Below are 14,861 nucleotides of genomic sequence, written 5' to 3'. Positions count from 1 at the left end.
GTGGTGGTGAACTCTCTCAGCTTTTGCTTGTCTGTAAACGTTTTAATTTCTCCATCAAATCTGAATGAGATCCTTGCTGGGTAGAGTAATCTTGGTTGCAGGTTTTTCTCTTTCATTACTTTAATTATGTGCTGCCACTCCCTTCTGGCTTGTAGAGTTTCTGCTGAGAGATCAGCTGTTATCCTGACAGGGATTCCCTTGTGTGTTATTTGTTGTTTTTGCCTTGCTGCTTTTAATATGATTTCTTTGTGTTTAATTTTTGACAGTTTGATTAATATGTGTCTTGGCGTATTTCTCCTTGGGTTTATTCTGTATGGGACTCTCTGTGCCTCCTGGACTTGATTAACTATTTCCTTTCCCATATTAGGGAAGTTTTCAACTATAATCTCTTCAAATATTTTCTCAGTCTCTTTCTTTTTCTCTTCTTCTTCTGGAACCCCTATAATTCGAATGTTGGTGCGTTTAATGTTGTCCCAGAGGTCTCTGAGACTGTCCTCTGTTCTTTTCATTCTTTTTTCTTTATTTTGCTCTGCAGCAGTTATTTCCACTATTTTATCTTCCACCTCACTTATCCGTTCTTCTGCCTCAGTTATTCTGCTATTGATCCCATCTAGAGTATTTTTCATTTCATTTATTGTGTTTTTAATCAATGCTTGATTCATCTTTAGTTCTTCTAGGTCCTTGTTAACTGTTTCTTGCATTTTGTCTATTCTATTTCCAAGATTTTGGATCTGGGAAATAGAATCTTGGATCATCTTTACCATCATTATTCTGAATTCTTTTTCAGGTAGACTGCCTATTACCTCTTCATTTGTTAGGTCTGGTGGGTTTTTATCTTGCTCCTTCTCCTGCTGTGTGTTTTTCTGTCTTCTAATTTTGCTTATGTTACTGTGTTTGGGGTCTCCTTTTTGCAGGCTGCAGGTTCGTAGTTCCCGTTGTTTTTGGTGTCTGTCCCCAGTGGCTAAGGTTGGTTTAGTGGGTTGTGTAGGCTTCCTGGTGGAGGGGACTAGTGCCTGTGTTCTGGTGGATGAGGCTGGATCTTGTCTTTCTGGTGGGCAGGTCCACGTCTGGTGGTGTGTTTTGGGGGTGTCTGCGGACTTTTTATGATTTTAGGCCACCTCTCTGCTAATGGGTGGCGTTGTGTTCCTGTCTTGCTAGTTGTTTGGCATAGGGTGTCCAGCACTGTAGCTTGCTGGTCGTTGAGTGAAGCTGGGTGCTGGTGTTGAGATGGAGATCTCTGGAAGATTTTCTCCGTTTGATATTATGTGGAGCTGGGAGGTCTCTTGTGGACCAGTGTCCTGAAGTTGGCTCTCCCACCTCAGAGGCACAGCACTGACTCCTGGCTCCTCAATTTGCGATGATTTGTCGTCTATTCATGTATTCCACAGATGCAGGGTACATCAAGTTGATTGTGGAGCTTTAATCCGCTGCTTCTGAGGCTGCTGGGAGAGGTTTCTCTTTCTCTTCTTTGTTCTCACAGCTCCTGGGTCTCAGCTTTGGATTTGGCCCCGCCTCTGCGTGTAGGTCGCCGGAGGGCGTCTGTTCTTCGCTCAGACAGGACAGGGTTAAAGGAGCAGCCTCTTCGGGGACTCTGGCTCACTCAGGCCGGGCGGGAGGGAGGGGCACGGAGTGCGGGGCGAGCCTGCAGCGGCAGAGGTCGGCGTGACGTTGCACCAGCCCGAGGCGCGCCGTGCGTTCTCCCAGGGAAGCCGTCTCTGGATCCCGGGACCCCGGCAGTGGCGGGCTGCACAGGCTCCCAGAAGGGCGGCGTGGACAGTGTCCTGCGCTCGCACACAGGCTTCTTGGTGGCGGCAGCAGCAGCCCCAGCGTCTCACGCCCGTCACTGGGCTCCGCGCTTTCAGTCGTGACTCGCGCCCGTCTGCGTAGCCCCTTTAAGCAGCGCTCTTAATCCCCTCTCCTCGCGCACCAGGAAACCAAGAGGGAAGAAAAAGTCTCTTGCCTCTTCGGCAGCTCCAGAGTTTTCCCGGACTCCCTGCCGGCTAGCTGTGGCACATTAGCCCCCTTCAGGCTGAGTTCTCGCCGCCAGCCCCAGTCCTCTCCCTGAGCTCTGACGGAAGCCCGAGCCTCAGCTTCCAGTGCCGCCTGCCCCGGCGAGCGAGCAGACAAGCCTCTCGGGCTGGTGAGTGCCGCTCGGCACCGATCCTCTGTGCGGGAATCTCTCCGCTTTGCCCTACCCAGGTATGTGGGGAGTTTCTTGCCTTTTGGGAGGTCTGGGGTCTTCTGCCAGCGTTCAGTAGGTGTTCTGTAGGAGTTGTTCCACGTGTAGCTGTATTTCTGGTGTATCCGTGGGGAGGAAGGTGATCTCCGCGTCTTACTCTTCCGCCATCTTACCCGGAAGTCTCTTATGTAGTTTATTTATAAAAATGAACATATGTAGTACTCTTAAGAAAATAAATGTCAGTATGTTAATTATAAAATATCTGGGTACAGAAAACTAGCAGGAGACAGAATACTTTTCTCAGTTATGGGAGGAACATAATAAGGAACAAAACAAAAAATGACATTTTAAAATTATTGTATAATTGAGGGAAGAGATCAGTGGAGTACTAGTTAAATCATTTCTACCTCTTTCCTGCTAATCCTTGTCGCAGCTCTTATGTTTCTAATTGGGATCACTGAGTTGGGCAGTTAAAATGATCAAGACATTTATTAATGACTCCAGAAATCTCTTAAATAATCAGGACAAGACAGGCCTTGGGTTATATTTAAGGCCACACTGTACTCCAGATGGAGAAATCACCCCATATCTTACTTCTCATCTCAAATGTGTTTACCTGAGTTGTCCAGCCAAACTCTTAGAAATAGGTACATAACATGCATAAAGTATCAGCGCAGCTCCAACCACGCGGTGCCAGAAATATTAAATGTGCACCACAGTTTCATCATTCTAGAGGATCAAGAGGACACATAAAACTAGCACATCATCAGCTTCACATCCATAAAACCAAGAAAATGAAATTGCTACAGTTGCTCTTTACAGGTTAATTGCCAGTTCCCTTATTCAGTTCCATACCCAACCAAAAGTGATATTTCACTTTTGAAATATTACCCCAAATTTAGCATTATTTGTCAGGGAAAGGAATGGACAAATAAATGGAAGAGAGAGACTTCTCAGCTTGAGCTTCACCAGGGAGTTGGTCAATTCATGCCCATTGTCCAGTCCCCAATATGAACTTAAAACTCACAAGGCCAATTAATTGTTTGCAATGTGCTTAATTGTCTGCAATGTGCTCCTTGCAGAATCTTGAGGAGCCCAGTTTTCTTAGCTTCCTGCTGCTACTATAGGTTCCACCCAAAACTGTGTCTTAGGATACCCAGTGAGAAACAACATGATCCTGGTCTGTACCCCTCACAAATCTTACCTGTTCTCAGCTTTAATTTCTTGACCTTAGTTGACATGCACTACTCTGTGGCAGTTCAAAAATCCCTTTCCTCCACTCATTCTCCTGCTACAGTAGAACTTGACTTCCTCTAGACAAACATGCCAGCCTCTTAGTCCAAGCTCAGATGCAAGATAAAGAGAGAAAACAAGATGGAGTGGCACCCACAAGAGCCTGCCACTTTCAGACAGTGATGATTTGAGGTGTGCCTACCCAAGCCCTAGAAACGAGTACCACCACCAGATCCCACTAACCAGAGGAATGACAAAAATACCAGAGCTTTGCCCTCTCCAAATGGGAGTACTTCCCCAAGAAATGCAGCTCCCCCTGCAGTCTGTGATTCCCAAAATTCTGTCCCAGCGAATACCAGATTCTGCCAACTCCACGTAGGATGTTGCCTGCTAGATCTCAACTGGTTGTGCAGTTTGAGGAGCCCCATTGTCTCCAGGCAGGACTTGGTCTTACAAATTCCAGCCCCACAACATGGCAGCCTCTTTTAGTGCAAAGAGACTTGCTCTCCACACAGTACTATACTTAAAAAATTACAGTTTGAAGTCCCAGACAAACCTGACCAGCAAATGAATCTCATTATGTAATAAAGCAATCCTCAATCTGGCTACACAATAGAATCACCTAGAATTATAGGTGAAAAAAACCAAAAATGTTGCTGGAGCTTCATCCCAAGAAACTCTACTTCTTACTGGTGTGGAGTGGGCCTGGGTATCAGTGTTTTACTGAAAGCACCTAGATGAATCTGATGGCTTCATAACACTGGTCCAGTATGATATCTTGCCACTTCCACCAAGGATATCATTCAGTAAGTCTAGGTTTATGATTTCCGTTTGAAGTCAGGCCTCTCCCAAAGCTGCAGTTGTAGTCTACACCAGATGCTTCATCACCAAAGTCCAGTATCCTGTCTATTCACTCAGTAAAGCTGCCGATTTCAGATGAAAGTAAAAGATGGATGAAACTCTGAACTCTCTGTGCCTGGTTCTCCTCTGTTCCACCATATATCTTCTCCATAAGTGACATGGCTTTTTTCACACAGTGGATTCATAGCCCTTTCTTTCCTCCCTAACCTGTCAAGCTATAGACTCAGAGAGTGCTACCTGATCAGTGTAACGACAGTGACCATCACTTCTGGGTTCTCATTCCCTCCAGGTTACTAATGAAAGAGGAATGGGGAGAGGGCAACAGCCCCCTAACCCCTGTTAAATTCAGGAGTACCTTGAACTTTTGTTTTTGTAATAGCCATACTGCTTGATACTGTTTGCTACTGTCTCCTCCACTGAACTGTAAGCACTGCAAAAACTAAAACAGTGCCTGGTACTTAGTAGGAATTCAGTGAAATGTTTGATTGGTAAGTGAATGAACAAATGAATGAATAGATGGAGAAGAGCTCTTTCCATGGTAGGAGTGGAAAGATGCTGTCGTGGCTTCACTGTTAGGGGCCAGTATGTAACATGGATAATTGGAACAACAAGCAGAGGATTGGAGGAGCAGAACTCATAATCTTAACCTGAAAATTCAACACTTGCTCTTTTTCTTTACTTAGGCACAGCCTTGCTTCATTTCAAGGCACCTGAACATTTGCCATCTCCTTGTACTCCATTTCTGCTTTTCTTCTTAGACCTCCCACATCGCAGCAGCCTGATTGTTCTAAAATGCTCTGTTCTGCCTGCTTTGCCTTCACCATTTTCCAGCTCAGTAGCAGCCTACTTGTTATGTCCCTCCTTACAATAACAGTGGGAGCTCTTTCCAGCTCTACAGCATAGTTTAAGAGAGATTAGGTAAATGTACAGTAAGTCCTTTCTTACGCATTTTCTGACTTCTGTAGTGTTTTGAAAGTACTGAACGCTAAGACTGCTTATCCACAAGCCCTTCTGAGTAATGGTATGTTTATCTTAGAATTTCGACCTAAATGGTAATTGTATTGCTGCATGTCGGAGAATGAAGCCAAGATGTTTCAGTAATCATATAGTACCAGAGACTGTGCTGCCTGCACATGTGACTTGGGACAGGTGAATCTGGTGCCTCTGTTCTTAAGGACTGGTTGAAAGAGAAATAAGCAAGAAGCACAGGATGAAGATCAGGTCACTTTACACTCTAGCTCACTTGATACCTTTTGAAATACAGTACACTATTTCTCTTCAACATTAATTACTATTAAGGATATCCTCAGTGGCTCTAAAAGAGCTTATGCTCTAAAACATGAACAGCACTTGAATCTCACTTAAGGCATTGCAGAGAATTGTGGAAAAGTTAAGTGGGGTCAGCAGTACTGAGTTCCTTTTCTGTTAGTTTTGAAAATTGCTAAGATCTGAGTCCAACAACATCTATGGGTTGGCCAAAAAGTTCCTTCGGTATTTAAGTAAAAATAAATGAAACATTTTTCATTTTCACCAAGAACTTTATTGAACAATGTGTTCACCGTTTTGTTCCATTACCTTCTGCCATTTTTCAGGCAATTTTATAATTCCATCGTCCCAAAACTTTTCATCTTTTTGAGCAAAGAGCTGGTCCAGGTGCCTTTTACAGTCTTCTAGGGAATCGAAATTTTTTCCATTAAGAGAATTTTGTAAAGACCGAAATAAATGTAGCAGTAGGCTACATTTAGTAGCAGTAGGCTGCTACTGAGCTGGAAAATGGTGAAGGCAAATAAAAGAAACATGCAGTCTTGCATTATCCTGATGGAAGATTATGCGTTTTCTGTTGACTAGTTCTGGATGCTTTTCGTCTAGTACTGCTTTCAGTTGGTCTAATGGGGAGCAGTACTTGTTGGAATTAATCATTTGGTTTTCTGGAAGGAGCTCATAATAGAGGACTCCCTTCCAATCCCACCACATATACAACATCACCTTCTTTGGATGAAGACCGGCCTTTGGTGTGGTTGGTGGTGGTTCATTTCACTTGCCCCACGATCTCTTCCATTCCACGTTATTGTACAGTATCCACTTTTCATCGCCCATCACAATTTGTTTTAAAAACAGAACATTTTCATTCCGTTTCAGCAAAGAATCGCATGCGGAAATATGGTCAAGAAGGTTTTTTTCACTTAACTTATGTAGAACCTAAACATCAAAGCGATTCACATAACCAAGCTGGTGCAGATGATTTTCAACGCTTGATTTGGATGTTTTGAGTATGTCGGCTATCTCCCTCATGGTATAATGCTCAGTGTTCTCAATTAGTGTCTCGATTTGATCGTTATCAACTTCAACCTCTCTACCCAACCATGGAGCATCGTGCAGTGAGAAATCTCCAGCACGAAACTTCACAAACCACTTTTGACACGTTCGATCAGTCACAGCATCTTCTCCATATGCTGCACAAGTCTTTTTTTGCGTTTCAGTTGTGTTTTTAACCTTTCTTGAAATATTAAAGCATAATATGCCAAAAATGTTGCTTTTTTCTTCCATCTTCAATATTAAAATGGCTACACAAAAATTCACCAGTTTTGATAAATTTTTTTTAAACGCACGCTTCTATGACAGCTGTCACAGTACAGTCTAACAAAATTGTTTCAAATGACATTAAAGCAACTAAGTTCTACTACAGCCATCTTATGGAAAAGGACCGAATGAACTTTTTGGCCAACCCAATATTTCACCTACTTACGATATCTTTATCCTTGGGCTTAAGATAGTATTTTTGAAAATATTGTCCACAGACCTACTTTAGAATCATCTAATGGTGTTTGTTGAAAAATAAAAACAAAAACAAAAAACACATTCCTGAGCCGAAGCTCAATAAACAGAATCTCTGAGTGAGGCCTTGAAGTTATCCTGACCAAACCACTCAGCTGATTCTTTTGAACCCGTAAAGTCTAGACTGCTGGCTTGAGACTTCACCAATATTAAGCTTCAAATACTTCCAAGAGGCAGTAGCACTGTGAGCAGGTAATAATCATTTTTCTTGAAGGATCTGAGATCAGGTTATGATAAAGTAATTGAGAAAAACGTGAGGACACAAACACACAAGGGGGAGGAATAGGACACCACCTATAGACAGAGAATGGCCAGAGAGCTAAAGAAAACTTTCTTTACCTCTACTTCTTACCCTTTTGCCCTTGGGTATTTGTCCTTTACCATAGTTTAGTTGAGACCAACAGGCGTATATTGAGACCCTGCCACGTGCCGGGCACTAGGGACTATACTATCCAAAGCAGTCTACAGATTCTGTGCAATCCCTATCAAACTACCAATGGCATTTTTCACAGAACTAGAAAAAAAATTGCACAATTTGTATGGAAACACAAAAGAACCCGAATAGCCAAAGCAATCTTGAGAAAGAAAAACGGAGCTGGAGGAATCAGGCTCCCTGACTTCAGACTATACTACAGTGCTACGGTAATCAAGACAGTATGGTACTGGCACAAAAACAGAAAGATAGATCAACGGAACAGGATAGAAAGTCTAGAGATAAACCCATGCACATATGGTCACCTTATCTTTGATAAAGGAGGCAAGGGTATACAATGGAGGAAAGACAGCCTCTTCAATAAGTGGTGCTGGGAAAACTGGACAGCTACATGTAAAAGAATGAAATTAGAACACTTCCTAACACTATACACAAAAATAAACTCAAAATGGATTAAAGACCTAAATGTAAGGCCAGACACTGTCAAACTCTTAAAATAAAACATAGGCAGAACACTCTGACATACATCACAGCAAGATCCTTTTTGACCCGTGTCCTAGAGAAATGGAAATTAAAAATAAACAAATGGAACCTAATGACACTTAAAAGCTTTTGCACAGCGAAAGAAACGATGAACAAGATGAAAAGACAACCCTCAGAATGGGAGAAAATATTTGCAAATGGAGTAACTGACAAAGGATTATCTCCAAAATATACAAGCAGCTCATGAAGCTCAATCTCAAAAAAACAAACAACCCAGTCCAAAAATGGGCAGAAGACCTATATAGACATTTCTCCAAAGAAGTTATACAGATTGCCAACAAACACATGAAAAGATGCTCAACATCACTAATCATTAGAGGAATGCAAATCAAAACTACAATGAGGTATCACTTCACACCGGTCAGAATGGCCATCATCAAAAAATCTACAAACAATAAATGCTGGAGAGGGTATGTCGAAAAGGGAACCCTCTTGCACTGTTGGTGGGAATGTAAATTGATACAGCCACTATGGAGAACATTATGGAGGTTCCTTAAAAAACTAAAAATAGAACTACCATATGACCCAGCAATCCCATTACTGGGCATATACCCTGAGAAAACCATAATTCAAAAGAGTCATGTACCACAATGTTCACTGCAGCACTATTTACAATAGCCAGGACATGGAAGCAACCTAAGTGTCCATTGACAGATGACTGGATAAAGAAGATGTGGCACATTTATACAATGCAATATTACTCAGCCATAAAAAGAAATGAAACTGAGTTATTTGTTGTGAGGTGGATGGACCTAGACTCTGTCATACAGAGTGAAGTAAGTCAGAAAGAGAAAAGCAGATACCGTATGCTAACACATATATATGGAATCTTAAAAAAAAAAAAAAAAAAGATTCTGATGAACCTAGGGGCAGGACAGGAATAAAGATGCAGACGTAGAGAATGGAGTTGAGGACACAGGGAGGGGGAAGGGTAAGCTGGGACGACGTGAGAGAGTGGCATGGACATATATACACTACCAAATGTAAAATAGATAGCTACTGGGAAGCAACCGCATAGCACAGGGAGATCAGCTAGGTGCTTTGTGACCACCTAAAGGGGTGGGATAGGGAGGGTGGGAGGGAGGGAGATGCAAGAGGGAAGAGATATGGGAACATATGTATATGTATAACTGATTCACTTTGTTATAAAGCATAAACTAACACACCATTGTAAAGCAATTATACTACAATAAAGATGTTAAAAAAAGAGAGAGAGAAAAAGAAACAACACTCTCACTGTCCTAGAGGAGTTTACGGTTTGCTAAAGGAAGGCAGGCTCTTAAATGGGCAATTTAAATAAATGTGGTAAGCCAAAGGTAGAGATTTGCACAAAAAATCTGGGGGCCTGAAGAGAGGGCCCCCTAATGGAAACTCCTAAACAAGAAATTGTCTGAGTAAGGAAGTAAGTAGAAATTAGGCAGGTCAGGGTGGGGGGTTGCTTGTGAGGAGAAACTAAAACAGGGGACCAGGAGTTGGTGGGAAATGGAGCATGTTTCCAACAGACAGTGCACAACCAAAAAAGTCTCTGAATCCTAAAGTGACCCCATCTGTCAGGGGATTGATTACAGTCCATGTCTGCTTCATCGTAAAGTACAAGGAGTAGAGAAAGATAATCAATGATCCTGGATAGGTAGACATGGGCAAGTCAGAGAGAAATGTGTATGTCTTGATAATTTTTCAAAGCCCTGCTTTGCTAGGCATCTAGAAGACTTCTTGGAGCAGTCCTTCAAATTTATTCCAAAATTATGGTCTCAAACTGTTCATTGCAGTTGCTCCAAAAACATGTTAGAACCGGTTCATGGGCCTTCTCTGGGATATTGTGCATGTAATTGCAATAACTAATATGTTGAAAATACTGTAAAAATTGTTCAAAATATAGATTTGAGAATGTTTTGACTCTCACTGGAAGGATATATGAAAAATAGGAATATTAATGTTCTCTGGAGAGGGAGACTGAGAACAGAGGTAGGAGGAATTTACCTGTATAGTCTCATGGTATACCCTTTTATATTGTTTGAATTGTTTACCAAGTATATTTATTGCCTATTCAAACAAGTTTACAAGAGAATTAAAGAGAGACATTTATCCCATAGCATAAATATGTTTGAAAAGAGGGATTTAATTTATATTAAAAACTAAATTAATGATTCGTTGATAGAACAGTGACAGCAGTAATATCATTATCATTTGTCTATCACAGCTTGAGAAAAAAACGGGATTGGAGATATATCAATTTTATGTATCCTTTATAAATCTGTCCTTTTTTTTTTTCAGTTTGCGGCTCATCTTGTGAAGATGAAATATCCAAGAATCTGTATTCTAGATGGTGGCATTAATAAGCTCAAGCCAACAGGCCTCCTCACTGTCCCTTCTCCTCAGATATGAAGTCTGGCTGTCAAAAGGACAGAGTGGCATCACCCCCAGCAGCACAGCTCTTCACAGCCTTGCCACTCTAAGGCAGAACTAGACTTCCAGATTGTTACATTTCCATTTCAAGTTTTGTCATGAGACATTTTTTTTTTTAATCTCATGACCGAAGTGTTCAGCTATCCAGGCAACAAACTTGACTGTACATGTATTGCTGCAAGAATTTTCTTAACAGTGAAATCCGATCATGTATTTTTCCCGCACCAATGCAAAGCCAGAAGAATTCAACTGACGAGGCACATTTAGCATTATCAAGAAGTCTCAGTTACACTGAAAAGGCTGTCTTCCATTGCATTGGACAGTCCTAACAAAGGTATTCTTTAGAAATATAGACTGAATGTGAGCTGAAATCATCCTTCCATGATAATGAAAACTGAAAAGCTATTCACAATACATTCCTTATAAGTAAATGCTATATTTGGTAACTCATTTTGGGCCCAGATATATATGTGTGTGTGTGTGTGTGTGTGTGTGTGTGTGTGTGTGTTTAGAGGGAGCAGAATATAACCCTTTGGAGAAAGTAATAACAGTTTACTTCAAGAAAAATGAAAGTAAGAAACCATTCATATTATATAGAATATTTTTCAGCTCCTGTAGCTGAGACACCCAAAATAAGAGTGACTTAGACAAGCTAGAACTTTATTTGTCTCTCACATAAAAGTCTGCATAGTCAATCTAGGGCTAGTGTATTGGTTTCATTAGCATTAAGTACTCAGGTGTCTGTTCTTATTCTTTACCACCCTCAACACTTAGTTTCTATCTCATAGATCAAGATGGCCATTAGCTCCCACCATGATATCTACAATTTAGAAGGAAAGGAATGAAGGAGGAGGGAGGGAAAACAAAAAAAGAGAGAGAAGGAAAAAGTAGGGAGGGAGGAAAAAAAGAGAAGGAGAGAAGGGAGGGCACACTCCTTCTCTTTAAGGGCACAAACCAGAAGGTGCATATATTACTTCTGCGTACATACCGCTCACCAGAACTTACACATGTGGCCACAACTAGCTATCAAGAAAATCTGGAGTACAGTTTTGGCTGGGCAGCCATTTACCCAGTTAAAAAATGTTATTACTATGTGAGAAGAGGAGAATACATTGAGGGACAACTGGCAGCCTCTGTCACATTATTCACAAAATTAAGCATTTCACTGAAGCTAAGATATATCACAATTTATGTACCATGGAGAAAGAAAAAAAGCAGCCAAATAAACTGTGACACACCAGCAATTACAAGATTCATTTCCATTTCAGAAATGTGAAAAAATATGCATCTTAGCATTATTAAAATACAGTGCATCTTTTTTACTATTTTCAATTTTGTTTTAACTAAAACATGTTCTTTCATCTTTAACTTATATTCTTCTTCAATGTTAGGACTACCTAGGTAGAACATTTCAATGAGAGCCTCAAAGCTTTCTTAACTATGGTTTTATTGTTGCTGTTTGTTTTGGGTGTTTTGGGCATCTATTTTTTTATTCAGATATAATCACATACCTTAAAATTCACCCTTTTAAAATGTACAAATCATTTTTTTTAGTAGATTCACAAAACTGTGCAATCATCACTGCTATCTAATTTCAGAACATTTTCAAAACCCAAAAAAGAAATCGTGTACCTATTAGCAGTCATTCCCCATTAACCCCTCCCAAGGTCTTTAATTTTTGTATATGGAGTGAGGTAAGTATCCAACTTCATTCTTGCATGTGGCTATCAAGTTATCCCAGCAGCTGTGTTATTTTGTTTGTTTTGCTCAATTAAGTTATATTCAGTCATTCACCAAATACATTTTGAATACCTACTACTTACAAGACACTGACATAATCAGTGGTTATGTAATTCTGTGATCTTTACATAATATACAAAGTAAAAATGTGATAATTAATGAGAAAAGAAAATTTTACCATGATTTCTCTAACATCATTTTTGGGCCATTATCTACCCTAGTTAGGAAAATAAGTCCTCCTGCCCTTTCCTTCAATCTTGGATGACTTATTTGACTTCATAATCATAGTGCAGCACTGATGATCTTTTGGAAGGAATGGTTCTGAGTTTTAACTTTGCCTTCCTGAGAAAGCAGAGAAAGATGGAGCAGCAGAGATTTGAACTGAATGGGGTGGTAGGTAATGAGAGAGGGTGAAGACCTGAGTGTTGTGAGGAGAGCTGTGGGAGCAGATAATAGTAGCCAACCTGCATCACAATTTTGCAATTGGTCTGTCTTAAAACTTGATATGTTTAGGCTTATTTTGAAAAAAAATGGAAGCTTTTTTAAACATTGAAATTACGAATAATATGTAATATTCTCAACAGTAAAATAAGAAAGAGCATACAATCACTGCCATGTCTACATGAAGGGCGTGTTATTCGATGGCAGATGATTTCAACAAAGTTGACCTCAACACCTATTTGTTGAATTAAACCTTTGTAGAGGTTCTTTTTGATATATTATTGACTCCTACACTGTCACTGTCAACACTGTTTGTTTCTGGCATCAGCAGTCTCTTCCCTCTGCCTGGAATGCCCTTGCTACCACCACCAGCCCCATAGACACACACACACACACACACGTACATTTATAAATGCTTCATAATCCAGCACCAGTAGCATATTCTCCAGTCTTCTCTGACTTCCCTGTACTGCATTAAGAGCCTCAAGTCTATCAAAGCATTCCATTCATACTTCTAATAACAGACTTATTGCATCATTTTGCAATTATCTGTTCACATTTGGAACCCCTATTTTTAAAATATGAGCTCCCTTTAAAGTCAGAGTCCATAATTTATACCTCTTGTTATCTTCAGCAACCCAGTACACTGGAGATGCTTGATAAACGTAAAACTGAATTGAATCTCTAGCTTAGATATTTTATATGAATAGAAAAAACCCAGGTAATTTTTCAAGTGCCAAACTTATCTGGTACCTGATGATATATAAATAAATGGAAATCTCAATTCACGCAGTGAAGAAAGGATCTCGAATATTCTACCCAACTCTAAAATTCTATAATCCTAGAAGTTGGAGCAAATCACTTCCAACAACAGAATAAGCTAAGCTAGTTGCATCCCTTTCCCAAAACACAGAAATGCTAAATTTAAAAAGAATAATAAAATAGGTCTAATAGACATTCTTTGATATCCTTTCTCATCCCTTTCAGAGGACTCATTTTTAGTTTGCATTGTTTGCAGCATTTCAATAATACCATTCTGTTCTAATGCTCGTGGTGACCAATAATCAATGCATGAATGGGTACCAACGTATAGTATTGCCAACATTCCTTGATATATATTAATCCTCTGTGTGGTGGAGATGTAAACACTGTCCTGTCTTGGCTTAAGACTAATCTTGGAGCTATAGCAAGAGCACTTAAAGCATTAGATCATATTCTAAATATTGCTTCCTGTCATACTAAAAGATTCAACTTTTGAAACTAATACTGTCTTTACACGTATTTGTGAATTTTTATAAATTTATTTTTTATTATACATTTATTTTTGGCTGCATTGGGTCTTCATTGCTGCGCGTGGCTTTCTCTAGTTGCAGCGAGTGGGGGCTACTCTTCGTTGTGGTGCACAGGCTTCTCATTGAAGTGGTTTTTCTTGTTGCAGAGCACAGGCTCTAGGCACGTGGGCTTCAGTAGCTGTGGCACGCGAGCTCAGTAGTTGTGGCTCATGGGCTCTAGAGCACAGGCTCAGTAGTTGTGGCGCACGGGCTTAGTTGCTCCACGCTATGTGGGATCTTCCCGGACCAGGGCTCGAACCCGTGACACCTGCATTGGCAGGCGGATTGTTAGCCACTGCGCCACCAGGGAAACCCTGTATCTGACTTTTTGAAAAACATTACATGCCTACCATTCTTTTTAAAAACTGTTACAGTGTGGTCACTAGTCACAGTATTAAAAATTGAGACAATCCATGCATTAATTTTCTCATTAACGCTGGAAACTTTTTTTTTGTTTACCATAATTAATTTCTTCTCAACTATATTAGCATACTTTTCAGTCTTTTAGGGTAGAATAATTTACTGTTTGGGGGCTTATAGTGTGCTAGAACTGGCTCCTCTTGGCTTGGAATAGCTGAACATGCCCATTTCTTCCCAATTCCACGTTCAGTGATCTCACCTTGGTAGCTTAAAATTGGCCACAGCAGGAGTATTTAGAAGTAGACAAACATCATAAATCACAGCTTTCTTTTTATTTATTTTTTATTTTTTTGAAAGCCAGTCAATAATATTTACCAGAAAACTACTGATTTTAACCGTCCTATGGTCATTATATTATCTATAGATTATAAATCATGAAGGTAAAAGGAATTTAAAGGTCATCCAATACAAGCATCATTGTCCAAACAATAAGAACAGT

General features: G+C 40.4%; 1 protein-coding gene across 4 annotated transcripts in view; it reads left to right on the top strand.

Moving 5' to 3' along the window:
• The window catches only part of TBCK (TBC1 domain containing kinase), a 237,684-nt gene extending 226,639 nt beyond the window's left edge, over window positions 1-11,045 (top strand). For all 4 annotated transcript variants that reach the window (XM_081226529.1, XM_081226526.1, XM_081226527.1 and 1 more), the window contains exon 26: window positions 10,359-11,045. In XM_081226529.1, coding sequence (XP_081082655.1) covers window positions 10,359-10,469 — 111 coding nt within the window. In that variant the 3' untranslated portion in view covers window positions 10,470-11,045. The remainder of the gene's footprint in view (window positions 1-10,358) is intronic.
• The last annotated feature ends 3,816 nt before the right edge of the window (window positions 11,046-14,861 follow it).

This window comes from Mesoplodon bidens, assembly GCF_964165515.1.
Source record: "Mesoplodon bidens genome assembly, chromosome: 1".
NCBI lineage: Eukaryota > Metazoa > Chordata > Mammalia > Artiodactyla > Ziphiidae > Mesoplodon > Mesoplodon bidens.
Note: the sequence above shows the minus strand (reverse complement) of the source record. Positions and strands in the feature narration are given on the sequence as shown.